Here is a 16,885-nt window from a genome sequence, read left to right on the forward strand (position 1 = left end):
CTAGACCATTTGTCCCGCACCAAATCAGTCCGAGATCTCGGAGTGATATTAAAAATAATGACAACTTTAATGCGAAGCGAAGATTTTTTCTCAATGATTTTATTTATAAGGCTGTTACGTCTTTAATGATCTCTAAAAATTCCCAAAGGATGTAAAATTGCAGGTTAGACCATGTTAACTCCTAAATTAAAGCATTCCTTTATAGTGTCATTTTTTATTTTTGGTGATTATGGTCATAAGATGGTCAGCAGCTATAATTTTTCAGAATATGGAATTATCATCGCATACAATATCCGTAAATTGCCGGGTTTAGATGTTGTTTCTGCTTTGGGTCTAGATGAGTTCATTTTGCTCTTTTAACAACCTTCCTAGCAAATTTTTTCAACAATATTCAGGGAAATGCGGTAGAAAATTCGAAATATATGCCCCAAAGCGCGCAAAACCCTACTCTAGACTTAGCGTCTCTTGCGGTGCAAAGTCGAAATTTGGTGCCCCATTGTTTCGAGGATCGCGCTGATTGATTTGTAGAGGCCCCATTAGTGCTCTTCCCCCCATCCCTCACGTTCTCCTCTATGGCCCACCTCGGAGATGGCCTGAGAAACATTCCAGCCTTAAGAGGTCCAATCTAGATGGTTTTAATAAGCCATCAACCATCATCGAAAAATTCTCAACAAATAATCGTTAAACAAGCTTCATTTAAGGTGTGTGAACCATCCGTTAAACCTCGATCCGTAAAAGGACATTTATAAGCAAATTCACTCTTATTCTAGTTCTTCTATGTATTATTTTGCGATGTAAGCTAGTTTTAGAGCAAGCTGGTATTTCTCAATGAGAATTTATTGGCCAGTCAAGTATCAAAATGTAGATTTTCTTGTCAGGTCTGAATCTATTAAGAGTGATGCACAAATTAAAGTGAAAATTCAGTAGAAATAAATGAAATATAATTAAAATACAAAACCAGAAATTACATTTGATATACATAATTACAAAAATTATTATTATTATAGTATCTTCTCAAAGGTTCGACATGACCATATTGCTTCAAGGTGCATAATCAGCATTCTACATTTTATCCCACACGTTTAACATTCTCTTTACTTCTGCAATGGTGAGACCGGAAGAAGCTTCGCATTTTTTTTTCAGTTAATTAGGTTCGACTTGAGGCTAATATGAGAACATTAATCATCTGCTTATGGCAAATTTGCAAAAAATGCATTTCTTTCTTGCCATTATGTGCCATAGTTTTACGAAACATTTATGCTCTTTTCATTTTAAAATAGATTCACAATTGATTTTTTAGAAGTATGGACAAAAAATCGCGTTTGCTCAAATCAGGGATATGAGGAGGATAGGAGTATAAATATAAATATATAAATTATTCTGAATAAGGGGAAGGCTGAACATCAGAATTGATGATTCATTTAACTGGTTAACGCGACTTTAACATTTTCAAACTTCTGCTAAATGTGGGTTTTGATTCATGGCTAATATTTTTATTATCTGTGAATCAACTGTATTCAGAAATTTTTATGGAAACATCGGAATTCTGGATTTCCACCTTGAAATGAATGTTTCATCATGAGGAAATCACGGTCGTGTTTCACTCCATGACCATTTTCTCATACTTAAATGCTTGAACTGATATTTTTTGGAATATTGAATTTCATTATTTTCATCGAGTTCATATTTCGTTGCAGCTTTTAGGCAAATTAGAAAACGTTGAATGTTTTCGCATTGACCTGTTATAGCTCTATAGTCTAGAGAATCTTGTCCTCATAAACATTTCGTTTTTCTAAATATCCTCAGTAAATAACTTGATGTTCTTTTAATGAGATACCTACTTTAATTAAGCATTTTAGCAACTTTAGGTTCAGGTGCTTCTCATTGCCGGCCGATATGAATTATGAAAATTAGTGAGGGCCTCTTAAAACGTTACCGATCATGTCGATGAACAAAGGCACTCATCGCGCCGTCATTAACAAACACGGGATAACAAACGAACTCACGGAACACCTGGGTGGCGGGCAGTCCCGAATACATGGGCGGAGCCTTTGGAAATAAATGTGGGGGTCCCTGCCTCGACTTTATTAAAAAATTGCCCTCCATCTACACCACCATTGCGGTAGAATATTGTTGGAAAATAGCATAAAAAGTTAATCAATTTTATTAATTTAATGCGCTTGAACCGAAGTATTTTGGAGACTCACATTTTGTATGTATAACTATATAATTAATTTTGAAATGTGGTGGCACCGGATTTAATTTGTCTTCGAAAATTTGAAAATGTTTCCTGGTTTCACCGATTGTGTAATTATTGGATCAATTGGATTTCCGCTTTAGTACATTTGTAGAAACAGAAAGCAATCGCCTTCTGTTTCTAAACTGATGTGTTAGTTTTTTAGCTGTTTTAACTCATTTGAGTTTTCTCTTGTAAATGGGAGGAAAGCGCAAATATGAGTTGTTTTGGAATTTTTGTATATAAGTTCTTTATAGTTACCTAAACAGTGTATAAAGCAAATATCACACTCATAATGTCAAATATTTACAAAGTGCACTTGATCAATGTAGACGCTTTTATTCTCTACTATTTATTTTCTCCCTTCTAAATAATTTTCATTACATGCAAATATTCATGTTTTGTGTTAATTTATAACTATTTTCATTAGCAACTATCCGTCGTTAATTGGAGTCATTTTAACGGTACTCATGTAATGACCGTTAAGGTTTTTTAAGTGTCAAGTTTTTCTTCAAATGTCTTGTTCCGATAATCCTTCCAATTTGTTTTATCATATAATTTAAGAAATTGTTCATATTATTACAATGGTAAAAACATTCAGATAATTTTTGAAAACTGTCACAAAATTTGGCAAAATCTTGTCTTTGAACATACCAGCTCGCATTTCTCAATCATACACAAAACGTTGCAACTGTCTAAGTTTTTTAATTTAATTATTTAAGTTGAAATTTGAAAAAAAGTTATTGCTAAATATAGGAAGCATTTATAACTTTAATACCCATATAAATAATCTGCACTTTTGTCGATTCATTCCATTTGCATATATGTAGTAATTTATTTTGATAATAATTCCTTTTGACCTTAAAAAAACACAGCAAACTCATAATAATATGATGTGAATCATAATGGATCTTTACAGTTTAATCTGTTATGCCATTATTACACTACGCACTTTTCCCCAATTTACTGGCCAATAAAGTGAGCCATTTATCTTCCTGGCCGTTATCGACTACACAATATTGGATATTGTGTATCCAGTAAAACCAACATGAATTTCAACACTTTTGTTCTATTGTCTTGTGTTGGTAATTATGTGCATATGAGCCAAGAGCCAAATATTAGCTTATGCCTCTAAAGAAATTAAAAATTTTCTTTATTAATTTGCTAAACTTATTGCATACAACACAGATTTTCAGCATTTGAAACACAAGAAAAGCAATTTACTTTACTTCGAGAATCGCCGCCAGAATTGTTTTGCACAGTTAGCAATCGGCAAATATCCCCAAATTCCCAGAAAATTTTTTACATTTCGCAATAATTTCCAACACGCAGTCCTCAATAAATCCTACGATTTATCGATGGCGGCCTATTTCACGCTTTACGCTCATATCTGGTGATCTTCAATAATTGTCCCCTTTTATAGACCAATAAATCGAGATGATTTATAATATCGGATTGCAATAACTAACATTAACATATGCATGTATAAAAAGTCACTGACGAAGTAGTAAATTTGATAGGTAATTTTTATTCTAATTTTCAGTTATGAATTTTATAATTTTATTTTTGTCATAAGTAATAGTGAAAAACTCTATTTATTTTGATAGTTTTTTATATCTAATTTTTTCAACTGTTTGTAAACTATGCTCTGAGCAACTTTGTCAGTGATAGCTAATAAATGCTACTTGCCTATTGAACGGACTACCATTACTTGGTATTTCAATTGCACCTTATAGCAAATAAATAGCTTCATTATACTACAAGTGCGATAATAGTTGTACTACTCTACAAGCAGCTCTAAATCAAATGGAATTAATTCCCATCGCATTAAATAGCGTGTAAGTCGTAGATAAGTCTATTATGTTATAAGCATGGAAATAAAATTCCACTTGAACGTATTCTTTAGCGACTTCATCGTTGGTGATAGAATTTAGATAAATAAATTAGAAAGGTTTTTACTGGCGTCGGCTTTGCCAATTCTTTTTGCCCGATTTGTCCTTATTGAATATTTTATTAAGACTTCATTATTACATCGCTTTGTTTCCGGAAAAACCGAATACGAAGTCATCTAATTTGTGGTTTTTTCTCATCGTCTCAGTCATCTAGTTTGTGGATTAACTTAAGCATGAATTTAATACCTTTCGTTTTCTTTGGATAGGAAAGAATGTGTTAAAAAAGGGAACAATCTCGAAACGCATTCTAACATTCATCACCACGTTTTAGCTTGGCATATTGACTGTTTTTTTCACAAGTTATTCTCTCATATTCTATTGATTTCTACGTCACTGGCAAATGACCGTAAAGCTAAAACAACGATCATCGGTTAAAAAATTATAGTCTCTACAATTTCGGAATGATTGGGAAAGAATGCAGCGAACAGGCAGGCCGGCCGATCTGAGACCCGGTGTCTGCAAAAGGCCAAGTTTAGACGAGAAGCCTGCAGTACAATCGGTGCAGACTTCTTGGCATTTCTAAAAGCATTACCCATTAGCATTGCATCATGTTTTAAAAAGAAAGTTTGAAGCACTCATTTAAGTGCCATACTCTGAAATGATTCAGTTCAACCTCTTTCGAAGATGAATCATGTAAAATATATTAAATTTGCAACAACGTTGTAAGATTCTTGCGAAAGTGTTTCAAATATTTAGAAATTATTGCCAATGTGAACTAACATTCGGAAATATACTCTCAACAACAAGCTCAGTTTGAGCTTAATTTGATTGGATTGATAGAAATAAAATTTATTTTACTGAAATTATATTTATATAGATCATATAAATATATATATTATAAGATCATTTAGCTTCAGTGGCCTTAAACAGCAAAACTTTGATAGGCGTTGATCTGGAATATACCTACAGAAAATGGTTCATAAAGGAAAGTGGCAATAGAACAAAAGGTTTAATTTTCACTTATAGAGTTAATATGCCTTTAAGGTTTATTTCAAGTAGGTTTGAGTTATTTGAAATGGTTATGAAACCAATTTTTCCCTTTAACGTAAAAGTAAAAGGCGACAATTGTTTTGATTTTCGGAATACTGCTTGATGAATCGGTTCGTCTCATGTGAATTGTACAGAAAATCTCAGTCAACCCAACATCCGTTCGAACGGATTTCATGGTCACTTTAGTTTAGAAGATGGATGTTTACTGTTCAATGTGTAAGAATACGCTGTTTCGGAAATATTCATTCTCAGACGGCAGCATATCTTCTGCTAAGTTAACTGATTCTGGTGAAGTAAGAACCAACATCAAAATATTAAAACATTATTTACAGGAATCAAAAGAATTTAGACAGCATCTACTCTTTATCGTCAACAAAGAATCAGAGTGCAAAACTTACTTGCACTTTTACATTCCTTCCAAATAACTGTCCAGAAAGACCACATTATTGAAGAGGCAAATCAGTTAGCTTCAGTAGTGAATTGTTGAAGGGTGAAAAACTCTCTGTTTTCATTTCTTATCAATAATTATAAATTAAAAAACTGGGAGTTTTGGCGTGCGTTTTACTGTGTGACTGCAGGGAGTTCTACATTTTTTTGAAAATTATTATTTTTTACTGTTGGGTAAACTTTTCAGAGTAAACAGAATATAGAATGTTGTCCAAAGTTGCACAGTTTCTTCACATCACCGGGATGAATTTATTGCACCTCATATGCAACACTAACAAACAAATTCTGTCGGAAAACAATCGTTATATCGAGTAGATGGTAATCGCTTAAAGCTGAAACAAGTTGCTGAGCTGACTTTACCATTAGGCACACATTTTACGAGCGCAATTTTGCGGTTAAAGTAAATTGATTGGGAATTAGTGGTTGGCGAAGTACCAACTAATTAGCAGCAATGTATGTGACTTCTCATCAGGCAATACCATTCACGTGATCACGGCATCTCTACGATGAGCTTTTTTTTCTTATTTATATAATTAAAGCGCGAAATCCCGCTATGCCGTGCTTCTATCTCGCTCGTCCTGCCCATTGTGTTCTTCGGTTTATTGACTTTTAAAAGCACATACTTAAAGCGTTCCCAAACAACTTATTAATTTTTATTTTAGATTGGAAAAAACGGCTTTGTCGATGCTAATAAATGGAAAATGAAGCGGTAATATGCCGTAATTAAACTTGCGGGCGCACTGATATGCATGGGAAAATTAGTTTTTTTACAAATACGTGTTAATGTCTAGGACATAAGCGAATAGTACGGTACTTATTCAAGACTGTGATTTTTTTGGATGGTTCTCTTGGGTGTAATGTAAGATCAAAACACTCCATAAACATTTGATAAAAAGAAACGTCCGCAAAAATGTTCTTTGTAAATCTGTAAATTTTGGCAAACTCTTGAAAACCTCCAGCCAAATTTCATTGGGAAAACGCATACATTTAGTTTTGCTAATTTAGCTGTTTAGTTAGTTTAATTTAATTACAAATGATTTGAAAAACATATTGTTAAAACTAATCATGAGTTGCAAATTTGAAAACTAGGAAAATAAATTCCTGATAAAATCGTCGTCGACTAACTAACTACCCATGGCTATATTTGAAGTTCACGTTAAAATAAGGAAATAATATATACACAATTCGACGCAAAGAGCCGTCCAGCAAAAAAATTGTTTTGCTGTCGAATTCCTGAAGTGATTATCACTTGTAGGTAATATCTTTCTTTAGTTCCCTTTGCATTGCCGTTCGGATAGTACGAAGTTCTTCCGATATACGCGTTTTCTTTGCCAATTACTGAACAATGGTATAACTAATGTGGTAAAACTTAAAACCAGCTCCAAATAGTAACAGTAACTATTTGCCGTGTGGATTAGCTGAAAAAGGCAGGCGTTTGGTTAGTTTTTTTCCAGCTTCTTAATTAAATAAACTTGAAAGAGGAGTCGTAATTTTCATTTGCTTTATGCGAATTTGAGACTGTAATATTTAAAAGATCTTTTTACTGGTGCCTTCGAATTCCATATGCAATAAAGTTTGAAGATTTATTAATTTGGTCTTAAATAATCAATCGATTTTACAAAGCAAGTATATAGCAAAAATACTATAAGTAACTCGCGTTTCTTTGTTACACAGCTGATTTTGGACAAAAGTTTCATTTGTTGCCCCGTTTCCAGCGGGAATTACTTAACTGTTTACCTGAAATCGGTGAATTATAATGTGTGCGATTTAGTTCGATTTCTTCCGCGTGTGGTAAGTTGTATTTTTTTATATGTATAGTAATGCCAAGTAAGGATTGGTGTCTGCTTATAATTGCACACATTCCAAGACATGTTTTTGAATAGACCATGTCCCCATAGAGAAAGCAGAAACTCTATTAAAACTCTGGGAATTTCTTTCAGAAAAGTACTTGTCCGTGTATTTTATTGCTTTTAAGTATGCATTTTTTGACGAAAAAAATTAATACATGCGCGGAACAACTGAATATCCACCAAGCCCTTCCGATCTCAATCATATGGATTTTTTTTGTGGGCGAATTTCTAGATTGTTTATACAAAACAAAGCATGGTTTTGTTAAGGAGTAGTTTAAAAACACGTTGAATTAAATGTTATGACCGCCCAGTAGTTTCAAAAACAAATACTTTCCAATCCAAATATTGATTGACTTTAGAATTGAAATTTTCGTTTTATCGACACCACGAAAATGCGAATTTTCATGATGATTAGCTTCTTAAATAAGGTTTGAAGACAAGCCGCAATTTTCATTTGCTTCAAATGCCTCAATTATGTTTGCACATAAACGTGTACATTTTGGCCGGTTTCAGAGACACATTTAATTTTTAACAGTATTTACTCCAATAGTTTTCAAGTTTCTCATTTCAACTGAATTCCAATTGCAGATGCCTTTACATTATTATTTATTGGTTCATTGTTCAAATTGAAAATTTGATGTAGTCTTGGAAAGCTTTTGTATTCTTTTTATCGTTCTCTTATGGTTTATTAATTTTCGACGATTATTTCAACCAGCTCTTGTTTCTTTGTTGCAGGGCTGATTGCAATACGCAATTGCATTCCAATTTTTGTACTATTCATTTTTTCTTATAGCATCTTTTAAGTTCCCCTTTCAGTTTTATGTAGGATAAGAGAGATTTCAGTTTATTCCATTGACTACTTTCGTAGCTTGAATCTGAGTGTGTTCGTAAATGATACTAAGTTGCTTTTCGTCACATTTGCAATGTCTGAATAAGTTACATCTGATAATAATATAAAATAATTAGAAGGACATTTCTGATTTGCTTTTACAATCAATTGTTAACCAATTGTGTGCGTTTAAGTTCTACTTTCTTCATTCGAGTTGTAACTCTGACACTTATTCCTTGAATATTGTTGCTTTATCAACTTTATTGGATGTGTTTTTATATTTAAAACGTTCCTTTATTAAGTACCCAAGCCACATAGGAATTCAAAAAATGTATTATTTTTGCTTTTTTCGTTTTTCTTTGCTTCTTAGTTAGTTCCCTTATACGAATTTTAACAAATTGTTTTAGTTTCATAAAAGATTAAATCTGTATTAGTATTAGGCATAATTTGTAAGTGTCACAGTGTCACTACAAACGATTAGTTTTCGTCAAAAATATTCCTTCAAACTAATATTTTCATTAATTTTTTAAGTGATTGTCTCAAATTTAATTTAATGTCGGTATATTTTTGCAAGAATTTTCTTTAATGCAAATTGTTTTTTAGAAAACTGTTAAATTTCGATTCATACTCACCTTGTATCACATCTGAATGAAACTCTACCAGCTTTTTCTAGGTTTGACTCACATCTAAGTTCTAAATTCTAAGTAATGTTCTTGTCTCGCCAGGATAAAGGTGATTTTATGGAATAAGGATCTCGCAAACAAAGAAAACAATCCAATATGAATAGAATGCTTTAATATTATGTACATTTTGTACAGCTTACACACTTTACAAAAAAGCTAAAAATTAATAATTTACATTAAAGTTGTATGTACAATATGCACAAATCTCAATAGTCTCTATTTAAAATAAATACTTCCAATATATCCTTGCAGGTACTTATATATTACATCTCCTTTAGTTTCCAAATCTAAAGCCTTGTTCTGACGCACCATTTTCTTTCGACTAGAAAAATCAATTTATGTCTCAACTCATTAAATCGCACTACTTGACCAGCTTCGATACAAAACCGTACAAGGCATTAGATCTAAAACAACAAATAGTTATTGTTTCATAAAATATTTAGTGATAGTTCACGCTGATCACGAATGTGTACAGTTACACTCACGTGACTGCATACAGCCATCGTTGGTTAACACGAGCAAGTGATCGCACAGCCTCTCTTAAGAATTTCAATGTTTTATTCAAAATTTTAAACTGTTTGTTTTTATTTTTAAGGTAAAGGAATTATGTTTAGTTTTGTTTTATTCAAAGAGTTTTGTCACATCCGCTAGCTACTTTTTACTTGGTTACCATTGATAACAACGTTACAGAATTCCCCTTCGAGTTTGAGACGTTTGAGGTATATAATGTTCAAGTGTTTCGTGGCATGTATAAAAATGTACAGGTTTAAAACGCTCTGAAATATCGGTGCTCTTTCATATTAGTATCCTGCGCTCTAATATAATGGATCGTTAGATTTATAATTAAGATTTTGGCTGGTATGTGGAGATCCTACGGAAAAATGCATATGGAGTGGTTAAATATAATATATTTTTTTTAAATTGCGTGTCGTGGTTTCCCGATATTACAAAAAAATTTCTGCATCTAAAAACCACACATTAAAGTTTTATATTATTTTAAAAATAGTTGAGACAATCGTTGTATGTATAAAACACCTGTGCTAAAGGCACATCCAGTTAAAACAATATATTTTTTGTTTTAAGAGAGCCTGAGTGAAAACTCATATATACTGTCAATAAGCAATGAATATGTACAGAGTGACGGGGGGTAACTTGGTAGAGCAGCTTTCTGTTATCAGTTGCAACAAAAAAACCAACTTTCCACAGTTTCAATATAACATAAGATATGAGACTAACAACACACAGACATACAACAAATATAATAAAAATTACAATCACAGACGAGAAATATAAGTCTAAAATAAATCAAGGTGCCAAGTCCTGACAATAATTGGACAAACTTTCGGGAATCACTGGAACTCCGCACACTACAATTCTCCGTACCCGAGTCCAACAGATTGGATCACAGACGCTTGTTTTTATTTCAGGATGCAACAGTTGCTTTTTTTTGCTTAAGGATGGGTTCAAAAATAAAGTAAAATCAGCTGTTACATCGCTGGCCTTTACTCAAAAAGTTACTACCGACACCCACATCCGATCACAACCATTTCCTTGTAGTTTTTCAGTACGACTTTGTTATCTACATCCAAATACAACATTGATATTGAATTGAGTTGCGTGGGTACGCAACAAGCTTTTGGCACCGACATGGGGGACATTGAGTTCATCAATGTCTGAACGATGGCGTGATTCGTTGTGTTCAAATGATCAGCCAGCGGAAATCTGCACTCCCCATGACAATAATATGCCTCATATCCAGGCGGGGCTACAATCCAATCGCTCCATCCCACATCCTGGAAATTCACGTACATTTTGTGTCTCATGCAATCGGTATGGTCGTCTTTTCTTCGGCTTGCGCGTCTAGCAGCTCGTTTGCTCCGCGTTATCATGCTAGCTACTCCCTTGATATCTGATTCCCCGTTCTTCCTATCGTCGCTGTACGTGAACAGCACCGGTTGATATCTCGTCCATGCTCGATCGTCTTCATTTAAGTCTCGTTTCATTCGGACATGTTCAGTTTTACCCAGAATCGTCACTATTACTCCATAGTTTTCTTTCGGGGTTTTGATCCACCTTTGCACTGGCTCCGTAAGATCTAGTTTCAACAGTGAGTCTTTGGTGATATTCACCAGCTTGCTTTCGATTACTCTCTTTAAGGGCCCATGTTTGCCCTTGATGCCGGGCTTCAATATGTCTTCGACAACTATTCTGATATAGGAGTCTTTCATTGAGTTTGTTGGCAGCGCTATCCTGTGTAAAGCCAGTTCAGCATGTTGCAAGTCTTCATTTTCTGGCATTGTTGGCTCGAACTTTAGGCGCATTTTAGATGGAGTTTGAAATCGTCGGTCAATGGGACTTTCTGAAAATAATGAAGAATATTCGGTTAGATTGATTGGCTTTGATGTTAACATAATGGATTTTTGCAATTGCTCAGAAGCACCTTAAACGCGTTACGGTTTTAAAATATCCAGACCCAGCGGTAAGCTTGTTTGCAAATTAGCACACAAGTAGATGAACTTTTAATAATCGATCAAAATGAGTAAATTTCTAATTCCCAAATCATATCGTTGGTTTCGGTTTAATTTCTCTCTAAGTAAGTAGTTTTGTTTGAAGCCGAATGATGTAAAATGAGCGTAGAAATAGTAGAATAGTTGAATATTTCATCATTTATAGGTTGTCATACACATCTAGGAGTTCGAAAAATCAACTCGTTTTAGTAATTGTTTCTCGTTTTTCAGTACTTATTCTAAAAACATCAATTATGTCACGGTGTGCTTCGGAATTAAAAAGTGAGAACTGAACTGAAACTGTTGTGTAATGCGACTCGCAGTTCGATCTTAAACAGTCTTTAACATAAATATATTTTTTATAATTTAACGGCAATTTTTGATAAATTTTATTTATAAAAAATGACATAGTTACAAGAAACATTCGAGTTTGCTCTTTGGCATTTAAACTCAATCAAATTTAAAATTGCAAATAAAAATCAATTTCGCCACTGTGTATTTCAGAAAGTAAGCCAAACCGAAAATTTTGTCTAATAATACTTAATAATTTTAATAGTAGAGTCAATTAACTCGAACGAATTTTATGTACTTGTTTGGACTGCGAACTCATGAAAAACTTAGGATTTAAATAACAAACTTGTGGAATTGTTGGGCTTTTTCATATCTACTTAGTTTCGAAGATGAAGTCAAAACGATCAGGAAAGAAATAAGTCTTGCAGCTCGAATGTTTTTTTTGATTGGCTCACACGCGCAGTCAAAACGTTTCTTAGTGAGATAATGAAACACGAAGAAGATTTCTCAAGGTGGAATTTATCAAATGAACCAATTTTTCTCAACTTGCTCATATCTTTGGCGACCTCTTAAGAAAGCTTGAAATACGTCATGACTAACATACCGTCCCAGTCAGCTGGTAGCGAGATCAAAGAGATACAAATTGGGTGTGGTTCTGCAGCCTGGACGTGTTGATCATAAACACCTAATTTCAGTGGCGTTCGATTGGAAAATGCGGATTTTACTTGCTCAGTGATTGGAAAAAATGCCAGCCAAAAAACCGACAGATGGTCCGCGTTATGACGCAGGGGCAATTAGATTAGTACGTTTAGTCTATGCATGATGTAGAACATTTAACAAAAAAAATCCTATTTACGAGCTTCAAATTAATATTTAATGAGCCAAAGCTTTTAGATTTTCTGTCATTATCATTAAGAATGCCTGAGTAATAGCATTACACTTGCCATAAAATCAGGAATCTTTGAACTCATTATGAGCCATGCATCAAATGGCAAACAAAAAAATAATTTTATGCCGAGAAACCGCTCGGTGATCAAGGAAGAAAATATCTAAAACACGGAGAAAGGAAATAAAAAAACCGGAAATTGGTTTTATGGTAAATCTTCAGAATATCTTTGAATTCGGTCAGAAAGAGGAATAAATGAGGCATTGTGTTGAAAAGCATTCGAACGCAAAAGGGTCTCTGGGAATCAATCCTTAACTTAAAGAACATGTTCAAGAGTTTACTCGAAGGAAAAAAATAGAATAAGTTAATTTATAACCAAAGAGAACAAATTTACACTAAGCGCGAAAAGTACATCGGGTGCTAACAGGAATAATTTGTGAAGAGCATTGGAATTTCAAACAATTGGATTAATTCAGCACTTTTTTTCCTGCAATAGCGAACGTTAAGCAATCGTTTAGAAACGTTCATTTTATTCAAGATATCTAATATTCTAATAATCTATGATAATTTCCTCGACATTTCAGCAAAATCTTCAGCTTGGTACTCTTTGTAAAAAATATTAAGCTTCCTAAGCAGCCAGTGGCGTAATTGAAAAGGGTTTCCTGTCGTTAAATTGAGTACGCACATAAGCACAACTCATAAAATGTTATTAGCGGCTTCTGATTACCGGTTCTCTCATTGCTTCTGAGGATGACACGTGGGTTAAAATTGATGTATTCAAAAAAATAGAAATGTAGTGCGTAATGTTCTAATGTTCAGGAATTTTCCAAATATGAGTCTTGAACGTAGAAACCGCAATATTTTTGTCAAATTATGTGTCAATTTTTTAAATCTGGAGTTTCAATCCTCTCAAAGCTTTGAATCGGATTTGATTTAAATATTATTTATATCTTTGATCCCGTTTTTTTTCATCATTATAATAACTGAAGCAAATTTTCATTGATGACGCCACTGTGGTAGTTCCAAAAAACGAGATAGCTACCAGGCAGCGAAAGTAGGACGTACATGTATTTATTTAAGCACATTATACAACCTGCGGTATTAATTATTTAATAAACACTTGCTTTTTCCCTTCAAAAATCGACTGACGCAGATCGGCTAGATACGAGGGTTCGTGTTAAATTATCAGGCAAAACTTGAAATTGTTTGTACATTTTTGCTTTTATGTCAATGAAGTACGTACCGATATGGACAAAACTCCTCACAGTATTTGCGCTGGTCAAGTAAGGCGCTCGTTTCGGTAAGTTAGATGTGGCAAACTTCATTCCGTTTTGCCTCTCGTACAGTCTGATCATCTCTTCGGGAATTTCCAGTTTATTTCTGTCAACCTGCAATTAAAATTCAGTACTTATTGGTATTGAACAGTCTACCAAAAATATATTGTTTGTGCTAGTTTTCTTCCTTTGGTTATTACAGGATAAACAGTTTTTTTCATTATTTATCAAGTGTCTGTTACATGTTAATCATTGTGTATCAGTTATAGCTTTTAACTCCCTTAGATTTTCACCCGCGATTTAAGTGAACTCAAACGTTTGTTGATCTGACGCATTTGGCAGATTCCCTTTTATTTAAATATAAACCGTTTAACAATGAGAAAATCGTGGTGGGAGAGTTGAAAAGGTAATATGTAGTGAAAATTCATTCAAACGTGTCATATGGAGGAGAAATCTACATTAAGAAAGAAAGAAAGAAGGATTTGCATTTTTAATACATAAAACACAAAGTAACAGATAAATCAATTAGATGAAAAAGAAGATCTCCAAAGGAAGTACTTGTTACTAGGGCTCGGAATTTTTTAAAATCTTATATTCGAATATTCGTTCAGTGGTTTATTCGAATAGTAAAATTATTCGAATACTCAAATATCTAACGAATATTCGAATATTCGAGTATTCGAGTATTCGAATATTCGAGTATTCGAGTATTCGAATATTCGAGTATTTCTATTCGTATTCGTTAGATATTCGAGTGTTATCTCATATCATTTTTGGCAACTAGCCGCAACGGATAAAAAAGTGCCTTTGTCGGCACATTAATTGTAACACCGCGCAAAAGTTGATGACGCGTATCACCAGACGACGTAATTTTACATTCATTTGCAGGAGAGTAAATATGATTATTTTCATTTGCTTTTAAATATATAGGTATTTGTTTAAATGCTTGTAGAATATGAATAATTAATTTTATAAAAGTATACAAAGTGCATATAAAGATATTCGCACCTTGTGAGTTTGATAATGTTGGTGTATTCAAGTATTCGATTATTCGAGTTATGACTACACATAATTATTCGCTTTTCGAATATTCGAATACTGCGTAAAAATATGAGACACAATGCGGTAACGCGAAAGGTCTTCAAGCGAAATTCGTTGAAAAAAAGGTCGAAACAGGATAATCATAAAGTAGAAGAACGGACAAATTAGGTTCACAGAAACAGCGCCGATTCTGCATAAAAATATTTTATACGCTTTACTATCGATATCAGCAAGTGGGACTTACTAACATGAGAGTAAACGCAACACGAACAGTTCAAGCACCCTGATTGCTTCATTTAGTGCAGAATATGGACTAATATAGAGCAAACAAACTATGTATACTTATTAACTTTCGAGATTATTAAATTAACTAAAATTTGAAAAATATTGATTCCATTGCCTGTAGCTTGTAAGTACCTACTTAATAGTTAACTAGTGAAACCAGACCCTTAATAAAGACTTTCATTTACATCTGATCTACGGATTTTCATCTCGTCGATGAACCTTAGTTTCGGAGCTTAAACCTTTACCAAACATGTGATGTAAAATATGACCTATTGCAGGTAGTTAAATGGTGTTTTACATAGTCCCAAATTGAAATTTTACATTGTTGAGCCTAGCTGGACACACTGTATGGTAAAGGCGCATCCTATCAACCCCAGACTTTTAAGTCGCTTTCGCAAAAATTCGACGATAATAGATAATACTGTCCTTCCACGTTGACATAATGATGTAGTTTAGTTGGGTAAGAGCAGGTAGTTGCTACGGGGACACCAATCTAAATTTATTACCATTTATTCACGTTCAAAAAGATAAAGTCTGTGCTGTAAATGTCCTTTAGACTTCGTATTGGAGTTTTGATTTTGCGTTAAAACGATACATAAAATTAACGGTGCTAATTAAAGTACCTTCTGGGGTCGTCGTCTATGTCCAAAGAGCGACAGAAGCGATGATTCGACTTGTTCGATGATGTGTTGGGGGTAACTATCGGGAATAGCTGTCGCTGAGCAGCAACACTCTAGAATGGTCACCAAGACCAGCAGCCAACAGCTGTTGCTGAAATTCATTATCGGACACTCTGAAACAAAACCCCACAATTAGTGAAAAAGCTTGCAATCAATGATTCAGCTGATTGAGTAACACATTCAATTAGTTGGTGATTTCATCGTTTACCAAGAAGTGTTTAATTTATGTGTCTTCTTTTTATTGATCTCGAAGTAGCATACCTGATTGGTTGCTGGAGGACTGAAATGGGTCAAATATGATTTCTTTACGGTCGGTAATTCTAAAAGGGTTTTAATTGCATATGTATTAAGCGAGCGGTTTTATCGGCTTGTTGCTTTCACGGTAAACAGAGAAGTTGGATACAAAAAAATTGAAAGCGACGCAAATGAAATAAAATTACTGGTTCGTCACTCCACGAGCTGAATTCAAACACTCTTTTACATTTAGAACACCAAAGCTCTTTTTACAGGCAACTATTCTGCACTATACATTTTATAATACTAAAATCTTCAAAAGTGTAATACACACATGGATAACTCTCGAACTTGATATTTTTACTTATTATTTCACAAAACCTATAATTTGAGCTCAAATTAAGTTTCAAACGAAATGGCTCAATATAAAAAACGAATACCAAAAAACGTTTGCAAAGTTTTCGTCTAGGTGTCGTTTTTCGTAGCTCTGGTTATGTTTCCTGGGTTAGTTTGGCTACATTTTTTTAAATGTATTAATTGTTTAGTATCATACTCTACAGAACCACTTGAGAAGATGATACAAGCGTGGGACGCAATAAAGTTTCATCGCATGAGTACTTAGTAACAATCTGATTTATTAACGTTGGGATCAGGTTTCAAAAGAGTCGGAACGGAAATAGTTGTGTTTATGGCTAATCGG

The 16,885-nt window shown here is 33.7% G+C and overlaps 1 protein-coding gene across 4 annotated transcripts in view; it reads right to left on the minus strand.

Moving 5' to 3' along the window:
* Positions 1-9,082: 9,082 nt before the first annotated feature.
* Positions 9,083-16,885, minus strand: part of LOC109534820 (protein decapentaplegic) — a 36,932-nt gene continuing 29,129 nt past the window's right edge. For all 4 annotated transcript variants that reach the window (XM_048669391.1, XM_048669390.1, XM_048669395.1 and 1 more), the window contains exons 2-4: positions 15,895-16,064; positions 13,915-14,059; positions 9,083-11,346 (exon numbers count right to left, since the gene is read on the minus strand). In XM_048669391.1, the coding sequence (XP_048525348.1) occupies positions 10,505-11,346; positions 13,915-14,059; positions 15,895-16,053 (1,146 nt within the window). In that variant the 5' untranslated portion in view covers positions 16,054-16,064 and the 3' untranslated portion in view covers positions 9,083-10,504. The remainder of the gene's footprint in view (positions 11,347-13,914; positions 14,060-15,894; positions 16,065-16,885) is intronic.

The sequence above is a fragment of the Dendroctonus ponderosae genome, unplaced genomic scaffold (genome assembly GCF_020466585.1).
Source record: "Dendroctonus ponderosae isolate FM_Combo_2020 unplaced genomic scaffold, Dpon_F_20191213v2 Dpon_F_20191213_1, whole genome shotgun sequence".
Classification (NCBI taxonomy): Eukaryota; Metazoa; Arthropoda; class Insecta; order Coleoptera; family Curculionidae; genus Dendroctonus; species Dendroctonus ponderosae.